At 42.5% G+C, this 19,948-nt stretch overlaps 1 protein-coding gene across 12 annotated transcripts in view; it reads right to left on the bottom strand.

Annotated features, from left to right (window-relative positions):
* Positions 1-2,318: 2,318 nt before the first annotated feature.
* Positions 2,319-19,948, bottom strand: part of LCA5L (lebercilin LCA5 like) — a 48,621-nt gene continuing 30,991 nt past the window's right edge. For 9 of the 12 annotated variants that reach the window (XM_076000110.1, XM_076000113.1, XM_076000120.1 and 6 more), the window contains 4 exons: positions 8,094-8,178; positions 6,308-6,414; positions 6,015-6,132; positions 2,319-3,077 (listed from right to left, as the gene is read on the bottom strand). In XM_076000110.1, coding sequence (XP_075856225.1) covers positions 2,353-3,077; positions 6,015-6,132; positions 6,308-6,414; positions 8,094-8,178 — 1,035 coding nt within the window. In that variant the 3' untranslated portion in view covers positions 2,319-2,352. Of the gene's footprint in view, positions 3,078-6,014; positions 6,133-6,307; positions 6,415-8,093; positions 8,179-16,421; positions 17,507-19,948 lie in introns of those variants that run through there. The other 3 variants (XR_012918159.1, XM_076000139.1, XM_076000133.1) reach the window with 3 other exon arrangements.

The raw sequence follows: 19,948 nt of genomic DNA, 5'->3' as shown, positions 1-19,948 counted from the left end.
TAAACCTGTTTATTGAGTTAATTTAAATTATTATATGTCTTGTGAGTACTTTTTTTATATTTTTTCACATATGTGTGGTCATTTATTATAGTTCTTGTTCTTTTTATTCATATTTTCAAACTTATTTCTTTAAACATTTATTGTATTGACATTAATAAAACATCTGTTTTATTTTGAATATCTGTTGTTGTGTTGGTTTGCTTAGCTGCTTAGCACCTTGTTTTCTTATGTTTTGTGATACTGTGTGTGGGCGGTGGGATGGGGGGCGGGGTTTGTTTTGTTTGTTTTTTAAGTTACCTGTGGAGATTTCTTGAGGCCTGGTTAAAGATAGATTCCTCTAGAGAGGATTTGCATTTCTAAGGGCTTGGGGCACTACCAGGGTGGACCTCTTCAAATGTTAGTTTTAGGTTAAATAGAACACCTAAGTAATCCAAATTCAGGCTATCCAACAGGATGAAAGCTGCCTATGGCTACAAAGTCTTAGTTTTATACAGTTGTTTTGTTCATTGAGGGTAGAGACCCCAGGAATATCCCACCATTATGTGGGAAACGGACCCCTTACTTGGGCTGACTGGGTTTTGTCCTTGGGAGTTCTTTCTGATGCTCAGTTCTCTAGTTTTGGCAAATGCCCTTTGGGCAAAAGCTGACTTCAGAGCTTTGCTTACCTGTCTCCCTGGGTGCGTACTGTCACTTAGAGTTGACTAGCTGACCAGTTGATTTAAAAACATGTTTGTATAGTTGCTACAACATTTTCAGTTTTTGTTAAAGGAAGAGTGCCAGATTACTTTCTCTATTAGACCTCAGGAAATGGATCTGTTTTTATTTTTTCCCTGATTGTAAAGTTATGTCCGTTATAGAAAACATAGAAGAAAGCCAAAGTAGAAAACACATTTTAAAAACAAATAAAAAATTTGGCCACAGTCCCACTCCTCAGAGATAAAAAGTTAGTATTTTAATATATTACCCTATAATTTTCCCCACGTATACAATCAAGATGACTGGAAGGCAGCAGGCTCAGATTGTATTTTTTATTAAATTTGTTCTCTGTAGAAGCACTTCTAAATAGCTCTGATTTAATATTATGATTTGTGCTTCTGTGGGTAGGCATAAGAAAAAAATCCCTTGAAAAATCCTCTCTCTGCTATAAAGCTGGAGGAAACATTGTAATATTACTTAGTACACCATTTCTAAGAGTCCTTTTAGTAAATGTTTCCAGATTTTAGGCAACTATGTCATTTCATATGCATTTGTATATTTTCCCTTTTGAGCTGATGAGAACTCTATCACCCCTCCTTGCCCTGGTCCCTCCCCCCTTGCTTCTTTACTTTTTTGTTTTTTTCCATCTCAGTTTCCCTAAAGATCAAAGCTTATGCCAATTGTAGTATTTATCTCATGTTTGGTTTTAAATATAATTCTTCTCTCACCATGACTTTTACTCCCTTTAAAATTTTTATTTTACTATTCTTAATTTTTAAAAGTGAATTAATATTATACATCAACCCATAAACATTGTTGGAAGTACTATATAGTAGATTATAAAGAAGTTGTCCTTATAACCAAATTAAGGTAAGTTAAATAAAGCTAGGCTGGGAGTACAGCCTCCTTGTTATAGTCCTAATTAAAAAAATTCTAAGTTTAGTAAATATATTAATTCAGACTGAGCAGCTAGCTTCAGTAAACATTAATTACACTGACATGCTTTTATTTTTTTAGAACAAGATTAGTGGAAAAATGGTTAAGGTACAGGTATGCAACAAATCTCCTTAAATAATACCTAATCTTAGGTGAGTATGAGGAAAGTGTCACCTGCAAAGGCAGGATAATTAGATGAGCACTTTAGCTGAATAAGAGAACATCCAAAAATAGTTTTCATAAAACAAAGCCTGGTAACCACTGCACTTTTTTTTTAAATTAAGAGATTCTTTTGATCATACTCCTTTCCAAAGCTGTTTCCACATTTTTTAAGTTACAACACAACTCTACTGCTGATAAAATGTTTATATGTGTGAGGTGTATGTGTCTTAGGCTGACTAACTTAATAGTTACTAGCTATGGAGCGCCACAGAATACTAAAGCCATAAAATAAATCAGCCTCCCAAAAGATAATGGACACGTTTTACTTGTAGAAAAAAGACGTAAATTTGTATTTCAAGTGTTATCACTGGCTAATATAAAGTGGATTTTAAAAATTAAATTAGCAATAAAACAAAACCTTAATTATCCAAAGTAAATTTAAGTACTAGAGCACACGCGCACACACACACACACACACACACACCCTCACACATTTTAAATAAAGATTAAAGGCACTTAAGAAGCAGTGTATCAAACCAGAATGTATTAGGATATTGATTAAATAATTATCTTTCTTTTTTCTTCCGTAGGTGAAGATGACTTAATAGAATTTACCACAGTTACTTTAGAGTCTCCAAAAGCATTGCTGGCGGAGGCCTGACTGGGAGGCAGGTGAAGCGTCTCCTTACTTTTCAGAGTCTCCTCAGATCCTTTCGTCACAGCACGGCTTGACTGGTCATTTTGTAAGACGTAGCCCGATCCAAAGAGTTCTTCCATGAGGCTGCTTTTCTTATCTCTGAAAGTTGTGTCTTTCGCTTTCATTCTGGAAGACTTACCAAAAGAGGGCTCATACCCGCTAACAGAGTGCTCCTGCTTCAGTTCTTCGGCCTGGGCGCCGTGTTTGCTGGCGCCGTGCTGGCCTCTCGCGGTGCCCGCGTGCAGCGGCACTCCTGAGCTCGGGAGCCCGTGGTGCAGGTTCTCGATGGTCGTCGTGAACGAGTAATGCTTTCTCTGTCTGAAGGGTGCTTTGGCGCACGGAACGGCATGTTTCTCAGGTATCTCAGTCAGGTCATTAGTTTGGTCAGTTATTTGAAGCTTGTCTTTTACTCTGTCATCTTCCTGACTGCCTTCTCTTTCAGGATTAATTACTTGAATTCTTTTTGGTGGTAGTTCTTGTTCTTTCATTAAAATGGTCTTCTTTTCTTGATCTTCCTTTTTCTCTCTTTGTCTTCCAATATTCTCCAGAGGTGCTTGTACTTTCAAATGTTCTTCCTTTGATAAACCTATATTTCAAAAATAGATGATTTAGTGCTCTTTTAAAAATCAATGGATTTCTATTTCAAGATAGTGTGTTTAGCACACTTATTTTCATTGGCTGACAAGAACGCTGAAATGACAGAAAAGATAAAACAGATGCATACAACCCTAGATTACAGAGAAGAGCGCTATTAACAAGCTTGATATGTTGTGCTTTCCCAGACCATCACAAATAAATGGGAATTATGAAACCAAAAGAAAAATGACATTCATAGTAGAAAAATACAATTTGCCAATTAGGTTATTAATTGATATTTAACATCACTAGTTGGATGTAGTGCCATTTAAAACAATACAAACATTTTCACCCATCCAACTGGCAAATAATTTCTAGAGTTGGTGAGAACATGGGGAAACTGGAATTTCCAATACTTGTTGGCAAGCGTGTACTGGTAGGGCTTTTTTGGATGGCAACCAAAAAATTTTAAGTGAACATACTCTTAGACTCCACAAATTCACTTCTTGGAATGAACCTACCAAAATAGACAAAGATAAGTATAAGGAGGATGTGTACTGCAGCATGGTTTAGTAACAATGAAACATCCTAAATATCTGTCAAACATGGAATTCCAGGCAGTTATTATAAAGAATGAGGTGGGTAAGCATGAACTGACCGGGAAAGATGTTCCCACCCTAGAATATAAGCACATGAGGGCAGAATATTTTGCATTTGTTCACTGCTATCTCCGTGGTGCCCAGAACAGTGCCTGACACAGGGTATGCTCAAAAAGTACTTGTTGAATGAATAAACTTTCTAGGATAATATGAATGACCAAAATGGACTGAAAAATAAATGGAAAACTTAAATAGACTAGTGACCACAGTGAAAATGCAACTGATATCAGTTTCTACTAAACTGTATCAGACGGATTGGCCTTACAGGTGAGTTTTACCACACCGTTGTGTTATTTAAACGTTATTTGGTCCCACAACTGAGGGGTGGCCCTGCTAGGGCTTCTACTGAATGCCGAATGTGTTCAACCCAGGCTCCGCACTCTGGCCTGAGGGAACTCTGGGAATCACTCATCAGGGACTCTTCTTTCCTTGCAAGTTGTTCTTACTCGGCCTTGGAGGTTTCACCTGTGTTTCCCATTAGTGATAATGTAACAGTGAAAACAATGGAGCAATGTTTTCAAAATTCTGAAGGAAAATTATCTCCAACCTAGAACTTTCCATCTGGGCAGTTACTAATCAAGTGGAAGGGCTGAATAATGACATTTCCAGATGAAAGGTATACACATTTTCCTTACATGTACCCATTTACAAAAAGCTAGTGGAGACTGTGCTCTTTAAAACATGATGGAATTAGCCAAGAAAGAGGAGGACTTGGTTTAGGAAACAGAAAATCCAGTAGAGAAGGGGGTGACAGAACCTGCAGGAAATGATGAAGGGAGATGCCAGGATGGTAGCTGCACACCAGAGGTGAAGAGATACACTAAAACCCCAATTCCGTTAGACCTCCAGCTCCCAAATACCAGGTGAACCAGGGCTTTGGCCTGTCTGACCGTGGCCTGGGAAGTGTTACACTCTCTAGCACACCCTGCAGCCTGGGCCAGCTGAGGACTCTCCTTGCACCCTACAGAAGCATTTTGCTTTTACCTACTTCTGAGCACTGAAGGTAAGCTTTGGTGACCTTAGAACAGGAAATTCTGGGTGGCCCATTACCCTCTCACCCTACCTCTCTTGGACCTTCCCAGAGAAGCCCTGCCAGATGCCATGGATCTGATGGCTTTTCTATCTCCCAGGACAATTCATGACCTCACCTACTACTGACTGGGGCCTTATACATTCAGGGGAGATGAAGCTGGAGTCTCTGCTCAGTTTATCTTTTCCTGGAAGTCTTCATTCAGTAGTGACAGTATTGCCCTTTATCAGCTGGATTTGAATTTGCTACTCAATTTTTCAAAGCTGAATGTATGTTTAAGGGTACTGTTATAGACTGAATATTTTCTCTCTGCCCACCAAATTTCAAATGTTGAAGCCTTAACCCCCAGTACGGCTGTATTTGGAGAAGGGGCCTTTAAGAAAGTAATTAAGGTTAAATGAGGTCATCAGAGTGGGGCCCTCGTGATGGAATTAGTGTCCTTATAGGAAGAGACAGCAGAACTCTGGCGCCTTTCCTCTGCCTTCCTTGGAAGGCCACATGAAGACATAGAAGGTGGCCATCTGCAAGCCAGGAAGAGAGCCCTCACCAAAAATCAAATGGCTGGAACTTTGATTTTGGACTTTCCAGCCTCTAGAACTGTGAGAAAATAAATGTCTGTTGTTTAAACCACCCAGTCTGTAGTGTTTTGTCATGGCAGCCCAAGCAGACTAATATAGGCACATGCAAGGACGGGGAGCTGGGAGGGAAGCCAAGGGGATGATGGCATGAAGCCCAAGATGGCGGTGGTTCCTGGCGGGCAGGGCGAGCAGACAGGATTGGTAAGGACCCATAGGTGTTCTGAGTGCACTTGTGCTCTGTTTCTTAAGCAGGGGAATGGGCATGCAAGTGTTCCTTTTATTAAAATTCATAAACTGCATACATGTTTTATGTGTGCTTTTATATACACATACAGTAATTCACAATTTTAAAAAATCAAATTAAGAATAAAAGAGACTCAGGCTGGGCGTGGTGGCTCATGCCTGTAATCCTAGCACTCTAGGAGGCTTGAGGTCAGGAGTTTGAGACCAGCCTGAGCAAGAGTGAGACTCCCGTCTCTACAAAAAAACAGAAAAAATTAGCTGGGCATGGTGGCATGCCTGTAGTCCCAGCTCCTTGGGAGGCTGGAGGATTGCCTGAGCACATAAGTTTTAGGTTGCAGTGAGCTATGATGATGACACTGCACTCTAGCCAGGGTGACAAAGAGACCTGTCTTAAAAAAAAAAAAAAAAAGGAGACTTTTTAAAGTTGTTAAAATTACCTTCATGTTTTCTCTTAGACTCCTCTTGCTTTAGTAGTTTACTGATATAGTGAGAAATTTCATGGTCTATTTCAGGTGATTTTTCTTTATAACCAATGTTTCCTGTTGCCCTTTTACCCTATAATTTAGAAAAGCAGCAAAAACACATTTTTTTTGAGTCTAGATAATTTTAAATTATATTTTATTCTAATAATACAAAAACTTGTATATTAATAGAACAAGTGACTGTAGCTTAATTTATTTTTGTTAAGATATATTTAATTAGACACTGCAAGATTTCAAAATTTCTGTACCTTAGTTGTCAAAGATGGAACATCATCTGATTTTTGGGTTTCCTGGTTTCTCATACTTACAAATGATGAACTTTTTCTGTCTGCTTGTACTGATTTTGTTGAAGAAACTACGGAACAGGTAGATTATATGTAAGAAACATTTTGCATTTGGAAGCAATTGACTTTAAACTTTAAATAACTTTGGTGAATGCAACCTAATAATAAAACAAAGTATACTAGATATTTTCTAAATATTCAATATATGTATAATATTTGCTAGATTCCTTTTTTTCCCCTGCCATGACCCTTGTTTTATCCTATTTTGGGCCAAAAAGGCTGTAGGAATCACAGTGTTAGAGTACAGGGCAAGCAGGTGCTAGGATAAGTCAATGTCGCTATTTGAGGACAAAGCTGTCCCTTGCCAAAGGGATTCAAGACTGTAGGCATGCAATCGTGCGAGGCCAAACCACCGGGGCATCCTGTGTCTGACCTCTTGATCACCCAAGGTCAGACTGTCCGTGCTGAAGGACACGACCGCTAACTCTAGACTTCACTTTCCTTGAAATATTACATCATTTAAACAACCTGTCTCTGAGCGCCTTCTACGGTAGCTGTTACTCTGGATTATAAAGCCAGAAGCAAACAAAGGAAGGCGCGGACAACTGAGGCTGCTGCCTTTGGAAGGAAGTAAACGTAGTTATTTCTCCCGTCCAAACAGAGGTGAGCGTTCCTATCGTTCCTCTTCTGAGTACAATCTGCTGCTGGGCCATCTTGGGAAAATGGGTACACACAGTCTTAAAGGAAAAAAACACTATTCCCCAACAAAAGGTACACACTAATGATGGTAGCACCGGCATGGATGAATCCCCCCACACCATGCTGAACAAAAGAAGCCAGAGGCAAAAGAGCACACGCTCTGTGATTCTCTTATGTGAAACTAGAACAGGCTAACTAAGCTATTGTGACCGAAGGAAAATCAGTGGTTGCTCTGAGACAGGGCAGGGGATCACTGACTGCAAAGGGGCACGAGAGAACTTGGGGAGATGGAAATGTTCACGGCCTTGGTTGCCACAGGCAGTTATGTGGGTATAGGCAGTTGTCAATACCCACTGAACCGCACACTTAAGATGGGTGCATTTTTTTTTTTTTTTTCAAGACAGAGTCTCCCTCTGTTGCCCGGGCTAGAGTGCCGTGGCATCAGCCCAGCTCACAGCAACCTCAAACTCCTGGGCTCAAGCGATCCTCCTGCCTCAGCCTCCCAAGTAGCTGGGACTACAGGTGCGTGTGAGAATGCCCGGCTAATTTTTCTATTTTTAGTAGAGACGGGGTCTCACTCTTGCTCAGGCTGGTCTCGAACTCCTAGCTCAAGTGATCCTTCCGCCTGGGCCTCGCAGAGTGCTAGGATTCCAGGCATGAGCCACCGAGCCCGGCCAAAATGGGTGCATTTTATTGAGGTAAACTACACCCCAATTAAGTTCATTTTAAAAAGCCATATACTGGCTAACGGATATACTTAAAAAGTTCCATTTTTGACAACATTTTGCTTCAAGCTGAAAAGTTATCCTCTCATTCCACCTGGAGTAAGGACATAAAGAACTGAGCTGAAAATGGATATAGGAAAGCATTTCTACTCTTTTCTAGCTATTTCAACCATATCATAGTTTCATTATTCTTCTAGAATCACAAAATATATTTCAGTGCCTAACAAAATGATTTTTAAAAATATCCATTATTTTGGCTATACAAATTAGGAAAATCTAACTAGATACTTAAAAATAGATTTTGAGCAAAAGTAATTAAAACATACCTTTTGGATAATCTTCTTTATCATATAAATTTTTAAGTATTCGATTAGTATAGATGTTTTTAATTTCAAGCTCACGATCCTTCTCCTGAAAAGAACCACAATACCAATTTTTCCAAAAATGTTTCCTTTTATCAGCCTTCATTTCTTTTGAAAAAAAATTTAAGGGGCTGGGCACGGTGGCTAATGCCTGTAATCCTAGCACTCTGAGAGGTGCAGGCGGGAGGATCACTTGAGATCAGGAGTTTGAGACCAGCCTGACCTACAGTGAGACCCTGTCACTACTAAAAATAGAAAAAATTAGCCAGGTGTGGTGGTGTGCACCTGTAGTCCTAGCTACTGGGGAGGCTGAGGCAGGAGGATCCTTTGAGCCCAGAAGTTTGAGGTTGCTGTGAGTTAGGCTGATGCCACGCACTCTAGCCCAGGCAACAGAGCAAGATTCTGTCTCAAAAAAAAAAAAAAAAGAAAAGAAAAAAAAATTAAATGAGCTCATTATCTTTTAAATAAAAGCTATAGATTCTAGAAGAAACAGAAATAGGCCGTATCATTTTATACCATTCCAGACATCAAAAAGTATTAATAGTAGCTCTTTTTTTTTTTTTTAACAAAGTATGACACATTATTGTGATGGGGACAATATTTTTGAATACCCTTGTATAAGCTTTTTTCACTGTTGTCCTTTTGTGCCCTGGGCCTGCTTTGGAGTTTATTATTCCTCTGCCTGGTCCACTATACTAGCCACTGGCTACATGCTGTAATTTAAATTAATTAAAATGAAATAAAATTCAGTCCTCAGTCACATGACCCATATTTTAAGTGCTCACCAGCTACATGTGACTATAGTACTGGACCATAGTGACCATAGTACTGGACACAGCAGATAGACCATTTCCACCATTGCAGAAAGTTCTATCAGATAAGGCTGCATTCAGACAAGTGCAGGGTGGGTAAAGCCTACAGCAAGGGCATCGTTTGCCAGTTTTAAATCTCAATATTGACCTTTTTGAGTTTTAATTTTGAAAGCCTCCCTTGTTCAGGGATAAAAAAGGGTTTTATTAAATACCAAATGTACCTTCTTACACATACATCAACAAGCATGTCTGTTGGACTCAAGACCACCGAGTTTTAGCAACAACCATAGTCAACAGAGGCGGGCGTATGGGAGTTAAGGGCGGAAAGTCCAAGAGGAAGGCACCCAGGGAGGGATGTGACAGACAGACAGACAGATGCACGTGGTGCGGTGCAGGGGGGATAGAGAGAGAGACTCTTCTGGTCTCCTTGTGCCCTTAGGATCAAATCTATGACCAAGGGATATTCAGGCGGTAAGAAATATCTCTGAGGTTTGGAAAAGTCTCAGCGCAGACGGCCTTGACGTAGCCCAGGAAAATTGAAAGCCCCTTTAAAAAGCCCCCACATCCACCATGGAGCCAGAGTAACGTGACATTGCCACGTGGTAAGTTCGAAAGGGCTAAAATACCATGTCTGGGCAAAGGGCTTCCTTTACCGTCACGACAGGTGGGACCGTGGAGGGAGGCTGTGTGCAGAGCCGGGGACCCGCTCTGGAGTCCTCAAGGTTACGGGCCAGGGCGGTCCCCCGGCACAGGCTCCGAGCCAGGGATCAGACGGAGGACGCGGCTCGGAGCATCCGCTTCAACAGTCAGCAAGGGAAGAGCAGCAAGACTTGTCCACACCGGGAAGAGGCCATGAGTGTCGCCAGCCAGTCAGTGCACACCAGACAGGGTCCTGGGAACCTGATTAGTTAAGACCTGTCTCTCCTCAGTAGGACCAGCTCTAGAGAAGGCCGGAGGACAGAACAGGGATGAGAGGCTCTTTCTCCCCTCACCAGGAAGACACGTGCGTTTCTCTTGTGCCTAGATGCCATCTCCACTGAAAGGTGGAAGGCAGGGATGGGGAAAATCCCTGCAAGTCTGAGAGACAAACTGGCATGAGACTGTTTTTATTTTTTTGAGACAGGGTCTCTCTCTGTTGCCCAGGCTGAAGTGCAGTGGTGCCATAATAGCTCACTGCAGGCTCTAACTCCTGGCCTCAAGCGATCCTCCTGCCTCAGCCTCCTGAGTAGCTGGGACTACAGGCATGTGCCACCACACCCAGCTGATTCTTAAAAATCGTTTTGTAGAGATGGGGTTCTCGTTATGTTGCCCAGGCTGGTCTCGGACTCCCGGCCTCAAAAATCCTCAGCCTCTCAAAGTGCTGGGATTACAGGCATGAGCTGCCACACCCAGCCAGGTCTGTTTTTAATTATAAGAGACTGAGAGAAGCTTTTGTCCATTCCTCCACGTCCATCTCCATCCCCACCCCTAATTTATGGGAATGGGGCTCATAAGGAGGTATGGTTCAGCTATAGAAAATAAAGGACATTATATATTTTTGTATATCTGAACTGTAGATTGTAGGTTTTTTTTTTTCTCTCTCTTGCTGGGGTTAGAGTGCCGTGGTGTCATCATAGCTCATTGCAACTTCAAACTCCTCTAGTGATCCTGCCTGGGCCTCCCAAACTGCTAGGATTACAGACATGAGCCACCACGCCCAGCCTGTAGATTGTAGGTTTTATATCATTTGAATCACAAATTAGTCTATTATAAGAGATACATAAATGGATAAAACATGAGAATATTAATATTTTCTATAATTTAGGTTTCTAGAAGCAAAAATGTTATAGTTCATCTTTTTCTTTCTTTCTAATTGTGGCACTGCCAAAAAAATAGTAACGCTGACAGTTTATTACCATGAAAAGCCGATCAAGTATATTCGGAATATCATGTTTAAGGATATTGTGTAAAACATTTTAGGATGATTTTTCATCCACAGTGGTTAAGACAAGAGAGATTTTTGATGTTTAGAGGGGCCAATTTTGATTATCTGGAAGATTCAGTTGTATCTTTTGGTTTGGCCTGGACACTCGGGAGTCAGCACGTGGTTCAGCAGCAGAGAGCAGGAAGCAGGCAGATCTAGAACGGACCAGTGGCGGGTGTGGGGACGGCTGGGGTCTGAAGGAAGCAATGTGAAGGACAGTCCTCCTTCAGGTTGGGAACAGAGGTTCAGGTCTGGGTACCACAACAGAGCTGGGCCGAAACTTGAACGCAGCAGGTTTGGAACACAATGCAGGCAGGACACTTGTGTGGGTGAGTTCAGCTAGTCAAGAGAAGCCACAGTAAAGCAAACCCAGGACCAGCAGTGCTCATGGAGTGCTCACAGAATACTCACAGGAGATTCACAAGCTCAAAGGTATCAAGTCAGAGTTAAAGGGGAAGCTGAGTCATGGTGTGGAACAACATTAAGGTCACCATCGATGGCTTGCAAAAATTAGATAGGAAGCAATGTTTTGACAGACACCACCCCTTGGCAGGAGTAAGGCTGTAGCCTGGATGTGGGCTGGGCTTGCAGCACTTCATTTGAGAGCTGTGGAAGGTTCCTCTTACTTCAGCCCATACTCCAGAAATGGGCCTACACCTTGGTGTTGGATAACTTTGAAAATGAATTTCAAGGTACAGAAATAGAAACTTTTATCTTTGGGACCAGACCCGCTCAAGCTCAAGCACAAATGACTTACATTAATGTGGCAGGTTATTGTATTTTCCTAAAATTGCCACCACAATATTTGTGATCCCGTATGTTGTTCCAGAACCTTGTGGCTCCCCATGAAGAGGTGATGTTTATTAACCGAACTGCCTTCGACTGCCTCGACGAATGGAGTGAGCAAAAGCCATGCTGTGTGACGGCCACGGCCAGGTCATGAGAGGCAATATGGCTTCTGCCTGGCTCACCTGTTCTCTCTTTCTTTCTCTTTCTCTGTCTCCCTCTCTCCATTTTTCCTCTTGGAAGCCAGCCAGCAAGTTAGGAGGAAGAACACACCACATGGAGAGGCTGTGTGTAGGGTTCCAACCAACAACCCAGCTAAGACCTCAACTGTCAGCTGGTACCAACGGCAGAGTCAGAGTGAGACTCGGTTGATTCTGGCCCGCAGCCTGCTGACCGCTCTAGCTGATGCCAACATCAAGCCCTGCCCGAATGGTAGACTTGTGAACAAAATCAATGTCATTTCTGAAGTCACTTAAGTTTTGGAGTGGTTTGTTAGGCAGCATAGGACCTGGTACAGTAAGGATTCTGAAACACCCCTTAAGTTTCTATTGCTTTCCCCGCTGGAATACCATGGAGGTGAAGCATGAAGGGCAACCTCATTTCCCCAGATGAAACGGGGCTGGTGGGAGGTGAGAGTGGGAGCGCATCCTGGGTGCAGGAAGAAACCACAGGCGACAGGCCAGGGGTTGAACGATTGAGTCACACTCGGCCAGACTATGGGTTTGCTTTACAGAGCTGGTTGCCGGGACCCACGTAAGAACGAAGGGCGGGAGTTGCTATTTTACGTGCCTGCTGTTTTGTGTGGACCTGCGTGTCTTTGGAAGGCTTCTTGCCTGCTTGGGAAGGCAGGCTGGCCCTGGGCAAGTCGGGGACTTGCCGACTGGCAGGCTTCACTTTGAGGTGACTCATTTGACCGAGTACCTCCCAAATTCCAGAATTTACTCTTTAAAGGACTTTCCCCTGGGATCCTGGCATTTACCCCAACAGCAGTGCATTCTCAAGCAATGCTTTCTGACGGTGCGCGCGGTTGAGGAGGAGGGTGGGGCAGGTGGGGCGATGAATTCTCCCCGTTTCCACTGTATTTTGGCTCCTGTCCTCTGCACCTCCCTCCCGCTGGACAGGCGCCTCTCTGAGCGTCCGTGGCTGCTGCTCCGAGTCATCCTCATGAGTGCTGCCACCCGCTTTCTGCATTCAGTAAATTTACCCAAATCGCTATTGTTCGCTGATGACTTGCCCCAGTTCTTTTTGCTAAAATGTGTCTATTTTCTTTTGTGGACCTTTACTGATGTTTCTGTGGGGTTTTTTTGGAGGGAAGGAAGTGGGACACGGTCTACAATCGCCAACACCTGAGGGCCAGAGGGAAGAGTGTCTTTCTCAGCCCAAGTCAGAAGCCGTATTTACCTGCGGTGGGTGTGGTGTGGGTACCTGCCCCCGTGACTGCGGTGAATCCACTGGTGCCTGGGTGCCAGCCCTGGAGATTCTGATTTCATGGGGGTGGGTGCCTGGGCATTGGAGTTTTAAAAGGCCCCTCCCCCATGATGACTGTGCCGCCAAGTTTGAGGCCCCTGCTGCTCTCATCAAACACACAGCGGTGCCCGAGGCTCTACCTACTCCTTTTGTTCACCTTGATTCTGAGCTTGGGGATTCCCTCTGTTCCTGTTGCCTCTCCGGAATTCTATCTGTGCATATTTTAGGTTGTGATTGTCTATGTCTGGTTTCTCCACCAATCTCCAAAACATCTACTTTTTATCTTCCAGAATTTCTTTGGTAGATCTTAGATCTGGTACAATCATGGTATCCTTTCTGAAGTTATGGATTGTTATCTTAAAATCATGTTTCCTGTCATTTCCATGTGGTTTACCAAGAAGGGACAAAAAGTATGTACTTCGCCCTTTTTTGTTTTTGTTTTTTAAGTGGCTGGCTCTGTTGCCCAGGTTGGAGTGCAGTGGCACAATCATAGCTCATTGTAACCTCAAACTCCTGGACTCAAACGGTCCTCCTGCCTCAGCCTCCTGAGTAGCTGGGACTACACATGACCACCACATCCAGCTAATTTTTATTTTTTATAGAAATGGGCCCTCACTATGTTGCCCAGGCTGGTCTTGGGCTGCTGGCCTCAAGCGATTCCCCTGCCTCAGCCTCCCAAAGTGCTGGGATTACAGGCATGAACCACTACGTCTGGCCTAGCCCACCTTAATCTAACCATTTCTACTTATTTTTAATACACAAAATATGTAATTTTAAAACTTTTTCTCCCTTTGAAACACTTATTATAACAATGTCAATATATAAAATATACAAAAGAAGAGAGACCAGCACAGTGAACCTCCATGACTCCACGAACCGGCTTCATGAATGAACAACTCACGACCTCTCTGATTCCCTCTGTACACCCCCTTCTCTGACCTTGCTCCCTAGCCCTGGATTATTTGAACCAAATCCTAGTTTATAATTTAATCTGCCAATATTTCAGTATCTATAACAGACAAGGGCATCCCTTTAAAAACCTAATTGCAATATCATCATTCCGTTCCCCAAATCAAAACTAAACCCTTAATATCAACAAATATTGAGTTTCTTTCACATTTTTCCAATTTCCCTACAATTTTTTTTTTCCTTTTTAATGTCAGATTACACCAGGGATACACCACAATTTTTTAAAAAGTCTGTTTGAGGCCAGGAGTGGTGGCTCACGCCTGTAATCCTAGCACTCTGGGAGGCCGAGGCGGAAGGATTGCTCAAGGTCAGGAGTTCGAAACCAGACTGAGCAAGAGCGAGACCCTGTCTCTACCATAAATAGAAATTAATTGGCCAATTAATATATATAGAAAAACATTAGCTGGGCATGGTGGTGCATGCCTGTAGTCCCAGCTACTCGGGAGGCTGAGAGTCAGCAGGATTGCTTGAGCCCAGGAGTTTGAGGTTGCTGTGAGCTAGGCTGATACCATGGCACTCACTCTAGCCTGGGCAACAAAGTGAGACTCTGTCTCAAAAAAAAAAAAAAAAGTGTTTTGGCCGGGTGCGGTGGGTCACACCTGTAATCCTAGTAGCACTCTAGGAGACTGAGGTGGGAGGATCCCTCAAGGACAGGAGTTCGAAACCAGCCTGAGCAAGAGCAAAATCCTGTCTCTACTAAAAATAGAAAGAAATGAATTGGCTAATTAAAAATATATAGAAAAAATTAGCTGGGCATGGTGGCACATGCCTGTAGTCCCAGCTACTCAGGAGGCTGAGGCAGTAGGATCGCTTGAGCCCAGGAGTGTGAGGTTGCTGTGAGCTACGCTGACGCCACGGCACTCACTCTAGCCTGGGCAATAAAGTGAGATTCTGTCTCAAAAAAAAAAAAAGTCTGTTTGAATTATGATCCAAACAAGATCCAAACCATTGCAATTGATACATCTCTTAGTGTCTTTTAATCAATAGGGTCCCACATCCACCTCTTGTATTTATTTCCGCTTTGCTATTTATTTGTTGCAGGAACTGGGCTGTTTATAATGTAGTTTTCCACAGTGTGATGCTGCTGACTGCAGCCCTGTGGTGTCCTTTATCACTGTGGTCCCCAACCCCTGGGTACCGGTCTGCGGCATGTTAAGGACCAGGCTGCAGAGCTCCACCACCCCTCCCCCTGCACTGCCCCTCCCCCTGCGGAAAATGAAATTTAGGAACCAGGGGTCAGTGGGGGCTGCACAGCAGGGGTGTGGCCGGCGAGTGAGCGAAGCTTCATCTGTATTTATAGCCGATCCCCATCACTCGCATCACCGCCTGAGCTTCTCCCACCCGTTTCCCTGTTCGTGGAAAAATTGTCTTCTATGAAACTGGTCCCTGGTGCCAAAAACGTTGGGGTCTGCTGCTTTATCATGTTCCTCTCCTGGTTAAACTGGTAGCTAGAGCTCAGCGTGTAGACTGAGGTTCCGTGCTCTGCTCGCAGGTGGTGGTATGGTAGGTTATGTACATCTGTCAGGAAGTGCATGTATTGTGCTTTGTTTTTTTTTTTTGAGACAGAGTCTCGCTTTGTTGTCCAGGCTAGAGTGAGTGCCATGGCGTTGTGGAGAAAAATCTAACCTGCCATTCTGCTTCTGTAAACTCCGCTCGCTCAACCCTACTCCCTCCCCTCGCTGGCGCCACTCTGTAACTCCCCAGCCGTTAGTCCTTGGAAATTACTGACCAAGATTAGAAGTTCCCGACATTAGCTAATGTGGTACATGTTTGTGCAAGGTCAAAGCCCATGAAACTTTCCCCCCACCCTGTGACCCCTAGCCACCTGCGTGTGGTTTCTGTCTATAAAAATCCTAAGGAAAAAAGGGCTGGTGCGGCAGCTTCCTTAGCTCGCTTGCCCCTGTGCGCGCTGGTAAATGAATCCACCTCATGCTATTGCATCAAGTCTCTAGACTCTGAGTTTTTTTTTGAGCGGTCGTCTCTCCCCCACACAGGCTGTACATTTCTGCGGCCCAACAGCGTCAGCCTAGCTCACAGCAACCTCAAACTCCTGGGCTTGAGTGATCCTTCTGCCTCAGCCTCCCGAGTAGCTGGGACTACAGGCATGCGCCACCATGCCCGGCTAATTTTTTATATATATATCAGTTGGCCAATTAATTTCTTTCTATTTATAGTAGAGACGGGGTCTCGCTCTTGCTCAGGCTGGTTTTGAACTCCTGACCTTGAGCAATCCGCCCGCCTCGGCCTCCCAAGAGCTAGGATTACAGGCGTGAGCCACAGCGCCCGGCCTGTGCTTTGTTTTCTGTGATGCTAGTGGCCATTGGCGACCGTCGATTGGAAGAGCCATGACGCCTTTAGGAGGTCCAAACAGTGGTATTCTAACCCTATCATCCCTTTTACATTATTAACTAGAATGCTTCTCTAAGGAGGCTCTTACCCCTCACAAACTGTTTGGTTACTTTGAAGAGTATTTTTTATGGGAAAGTTAAACATGTTTGGTTATTTTCCTCTATTTACCAGTTTTCAAAATAGTGTGCAGGTTCCCTGTACTCCAAAAGTGACTATCACTGAGGTATTTTGTTATTCGAGAATCAGTATGAACTCTTGAATTCATTTGGTAAGTTTTAGCCTATGCAGTTATCTTTATCGATCATCACATTGCCGTATCTTTGGCCAGTAAGAACCTATTCTAAATGGCTCCTGAATACTTTTGATATTATACCAATAGTCCTTGCTTTTGTGTGACAATATGTCCCAGGCTCATCCAGTACATTTCATGCACCAAACCTAGAACTGTTTAAGGAGCCCTAGTTCTTTATTAGTGGGATGCAGAGTTTAAAGACCATAATCTGGCACCAGGGTTACTACTGCTATAGAGCTGGTTATTTCGGAAATATGTATTTATTTTTAAAGACAAAATACATCATAAATTCATACTTCCACTTCATTTCAAAATCAGGATGATATGCTTTTTATTTGACCTTATTTTACCTCTGTATTTTCTTTCTTCCATCCTCCAAATCCCAGTTCTCTATGACACCAATATAGTCCACTGTGTGGATTATATATCCAGTGTATATCCCACTGGATATACACAAGAGTCTCAAAATAACAATATCAACACCATCACCACCAATATAATTACTAAAAACAGTGTCCTTACAGTATATCTCCCTAGCCATATCCAATGATATTATTGTGTCTGAAGTCACTTGGAATGGTTTCTCTCTGTGACATTATGCCACCAGTAGAATATAGTTGGCTCTCTGTGCCCGAGGGTCACACATCTGCAGATTCAACTGAGACAGCATAGGGACAGGACTCGGGCCTCACTTGTGACGGAGGGAGGCGGCACAGGCTGCAAGACCCAGCCTTACCAACTGTGGAAGAGCAAGAAAACAAATGACCTCCTGGCTGCTGGAATTCAGCCCATACCCATAAAAGGAGGGGGCTAAATTGTCTCCTGAGCAATGTTTTCCAAGACCACCCAAACACGATGCTGACACCCGCTGATAAGGAACCTGCCACACAAAAACCAGACCTACTCAGTCTAACCACTGCAAGCCAAGAGGGACCCTATACTGACCTCACCCTGACTTTTCCCTCATTATAATCTCAGTTTAATGCTGAAAATCAAGCCCGGGTGGGAGATTTAACATGCTGACAAGACATGCAATGCAACGCATGCAGCATGTAATAGAACTACACAGGCGCAGGGAAATATCCACCTCTGCTTGCTTACAGCACCCTTTTCCCGCCTAAGCCTCTTTTTTTTTTTTTTTTCTTTTGAGACAGAGTCTCACTCTGTTGCTTTTGCTAGAGTGAGTGCCGTGGCATCAGCCTAACTCACAGCAACCTCAAACTCCTGGGCTCAAGCGATCCTTCTGCCTCAGCCTCCTGAGTAGCTGGGACTACAGGCATGCGCCACCATGCCTGGCTAAGTTTTTTCTATATATTTTTAGTTGTCCAGATAATTTCTTTCTATTTTTTTTTTTTTTTTAAGTAGAGATGGAGTCTTGCTCTTGCTCAGGCTGGTCTTGAACTCCTGACCTCAATCCTCCCGTCTTGGCCTCCCAGAGTGCTAGGATTACAGGTGTGAACCACCACGCCTGGTCCCACCTAAGCCTGTTTAAAACTCTCCCCAACTCCCCCTGGGAGTCAGCTTGAGGGTTTTTCCTCTGTGCTGCCTCCCTTGTGTTCCAACATAGGCCCCAACAAAGCCTTGCTAGTTTGGCCTCTTGTTAATTTCTTTTACATAGAGAGCCCAAAGGCCTGCACCGGTAACACAACTAACCTCAGATTGAAAATACAGTATTCGCAGGATGAAGAGCACACGGTTATGGAGGGCTCACTGTTCACAGTTGGGTTCACTGCTTTCATTTTTCTTTAGATATTTGTGGATAACTTTTTTAAACATTTAATCCTGCTTCATAATTATGCAAAATATTTACCTGGTTCCAAAGTCAAATCTACCGAAAAGGTATTCAAGAAATCTAGGTTCTGTAACTACCCTTCTGCTCTATTCTGTTCCCCTACCTTGGTTGTTATCCTATTATTGCTTTTCTTTTTTAATTGTAGGCAAATATGTGGATATATCTGTATTACTTCCCTTTTCTTAAATGGTAGGATACTACACATTTTCCTTTGTCTGCCTTTTTTCACTTACCCACATATTCTAGAGATTAATCCATAGCAGTATATCAAGATTCCTCATTCTTTTTTACAGGTGCATAGAAATTCATTGTGTGGAGGTACATTTACTTTTCTTTTTAAAAATACATTTGGATCTTAACTGTACATAGAATTTTGTATCTTTCTTTTTGTTAAGCATTTCATTAAGTATTAAGCATTTCTCCTGTAAAAATGGGTTTTTAATGGCTATATGCTCTTCATATTCATATGTCTGCATAAGGATGCACAAAATTCATTTTCATATCCTCTGATATTTGTGTGTATGTTTGCCTTGGCCAGTGGATCTTGATGTCTCTTTTGTTAGATTACTAAGCTGGTTGCTATAGCCATGCCTATTTTTCTGGCACATTCTTTTTGAATATGCCAGAAAATGGGCATATTCTTCTTTCTGAAGAAAACATCTTTCTTAAGTTTCCTGAAAATCCAGAGAAAAAAGGAACAGAAGAAGTCTTTTCTCTGCCCCACAAAGGGCAAATCTACATTCAACCCTCCCCAGTGTTCTTCCCCTGCCTCTGTGATCTAAAAGCTCCTGGGAAATCTAAATTCCCTACTTATCATAAAAAAGTTAAAGATTCTGGTCTTTAAAAATCAAGCTTAAGATTTATTAGTTGAGGCTTGAAACAGCTTATTTCTTAAGCATTTTATGTAAACTGTTGGATATTTTAGCAATCTTGAAGGCAGAAAGATAGCAAAAAGTCTGATAGTTTAAAAAAAAGCAGTATACACACTTTTAAAAGACAGTCTTTCAAACATATTTGCAGTTGAGATGTTACAATAAATTTATGGGTCATTAAAATTTACCCTAAATATAAAATTAATTTTTAAATTTAAACACTAATTTTGAGTTACATTACAATGTTAACAAAATGAAATATTACTTCATGTGAGAAAATAAAAATAACAAGTCTTCTTAGTGAATAGAACATGCTTTAATTTTTCTAATTATAATGCATACTCACCAAACCATTAACTAATACTAATATTTGCAGATCCTTTATCTGTTCATATGTTTACAGGGAAGAAACTTAATTTGAGAAGGATATTCACAAAGGTAAATAATTTAAAGATGTAATAGGCATAAGTAACTCTTATATTTTGGGACACAGAATTCCATTCTTACATTTTGGTTT

Source organism: Microcebus murinus, chromosome 1, assembly GCF_040939455.1.
Source record: "Microcebus murinus isolate Inina chromosome 1, M.murinus_Inina_mat1.0, whole genome shotgun sequence".
NCBI classification, from domain to species: domain Eukaryota; kingdom Metazoa; phylum Chordata; class Mammalia; order Primates; family Cheirogaleidae; genus Microcebus; species Microcebus murinus.
This window is presented reverse-complemented; position numbering and strand designations above follow the sequence as displayed.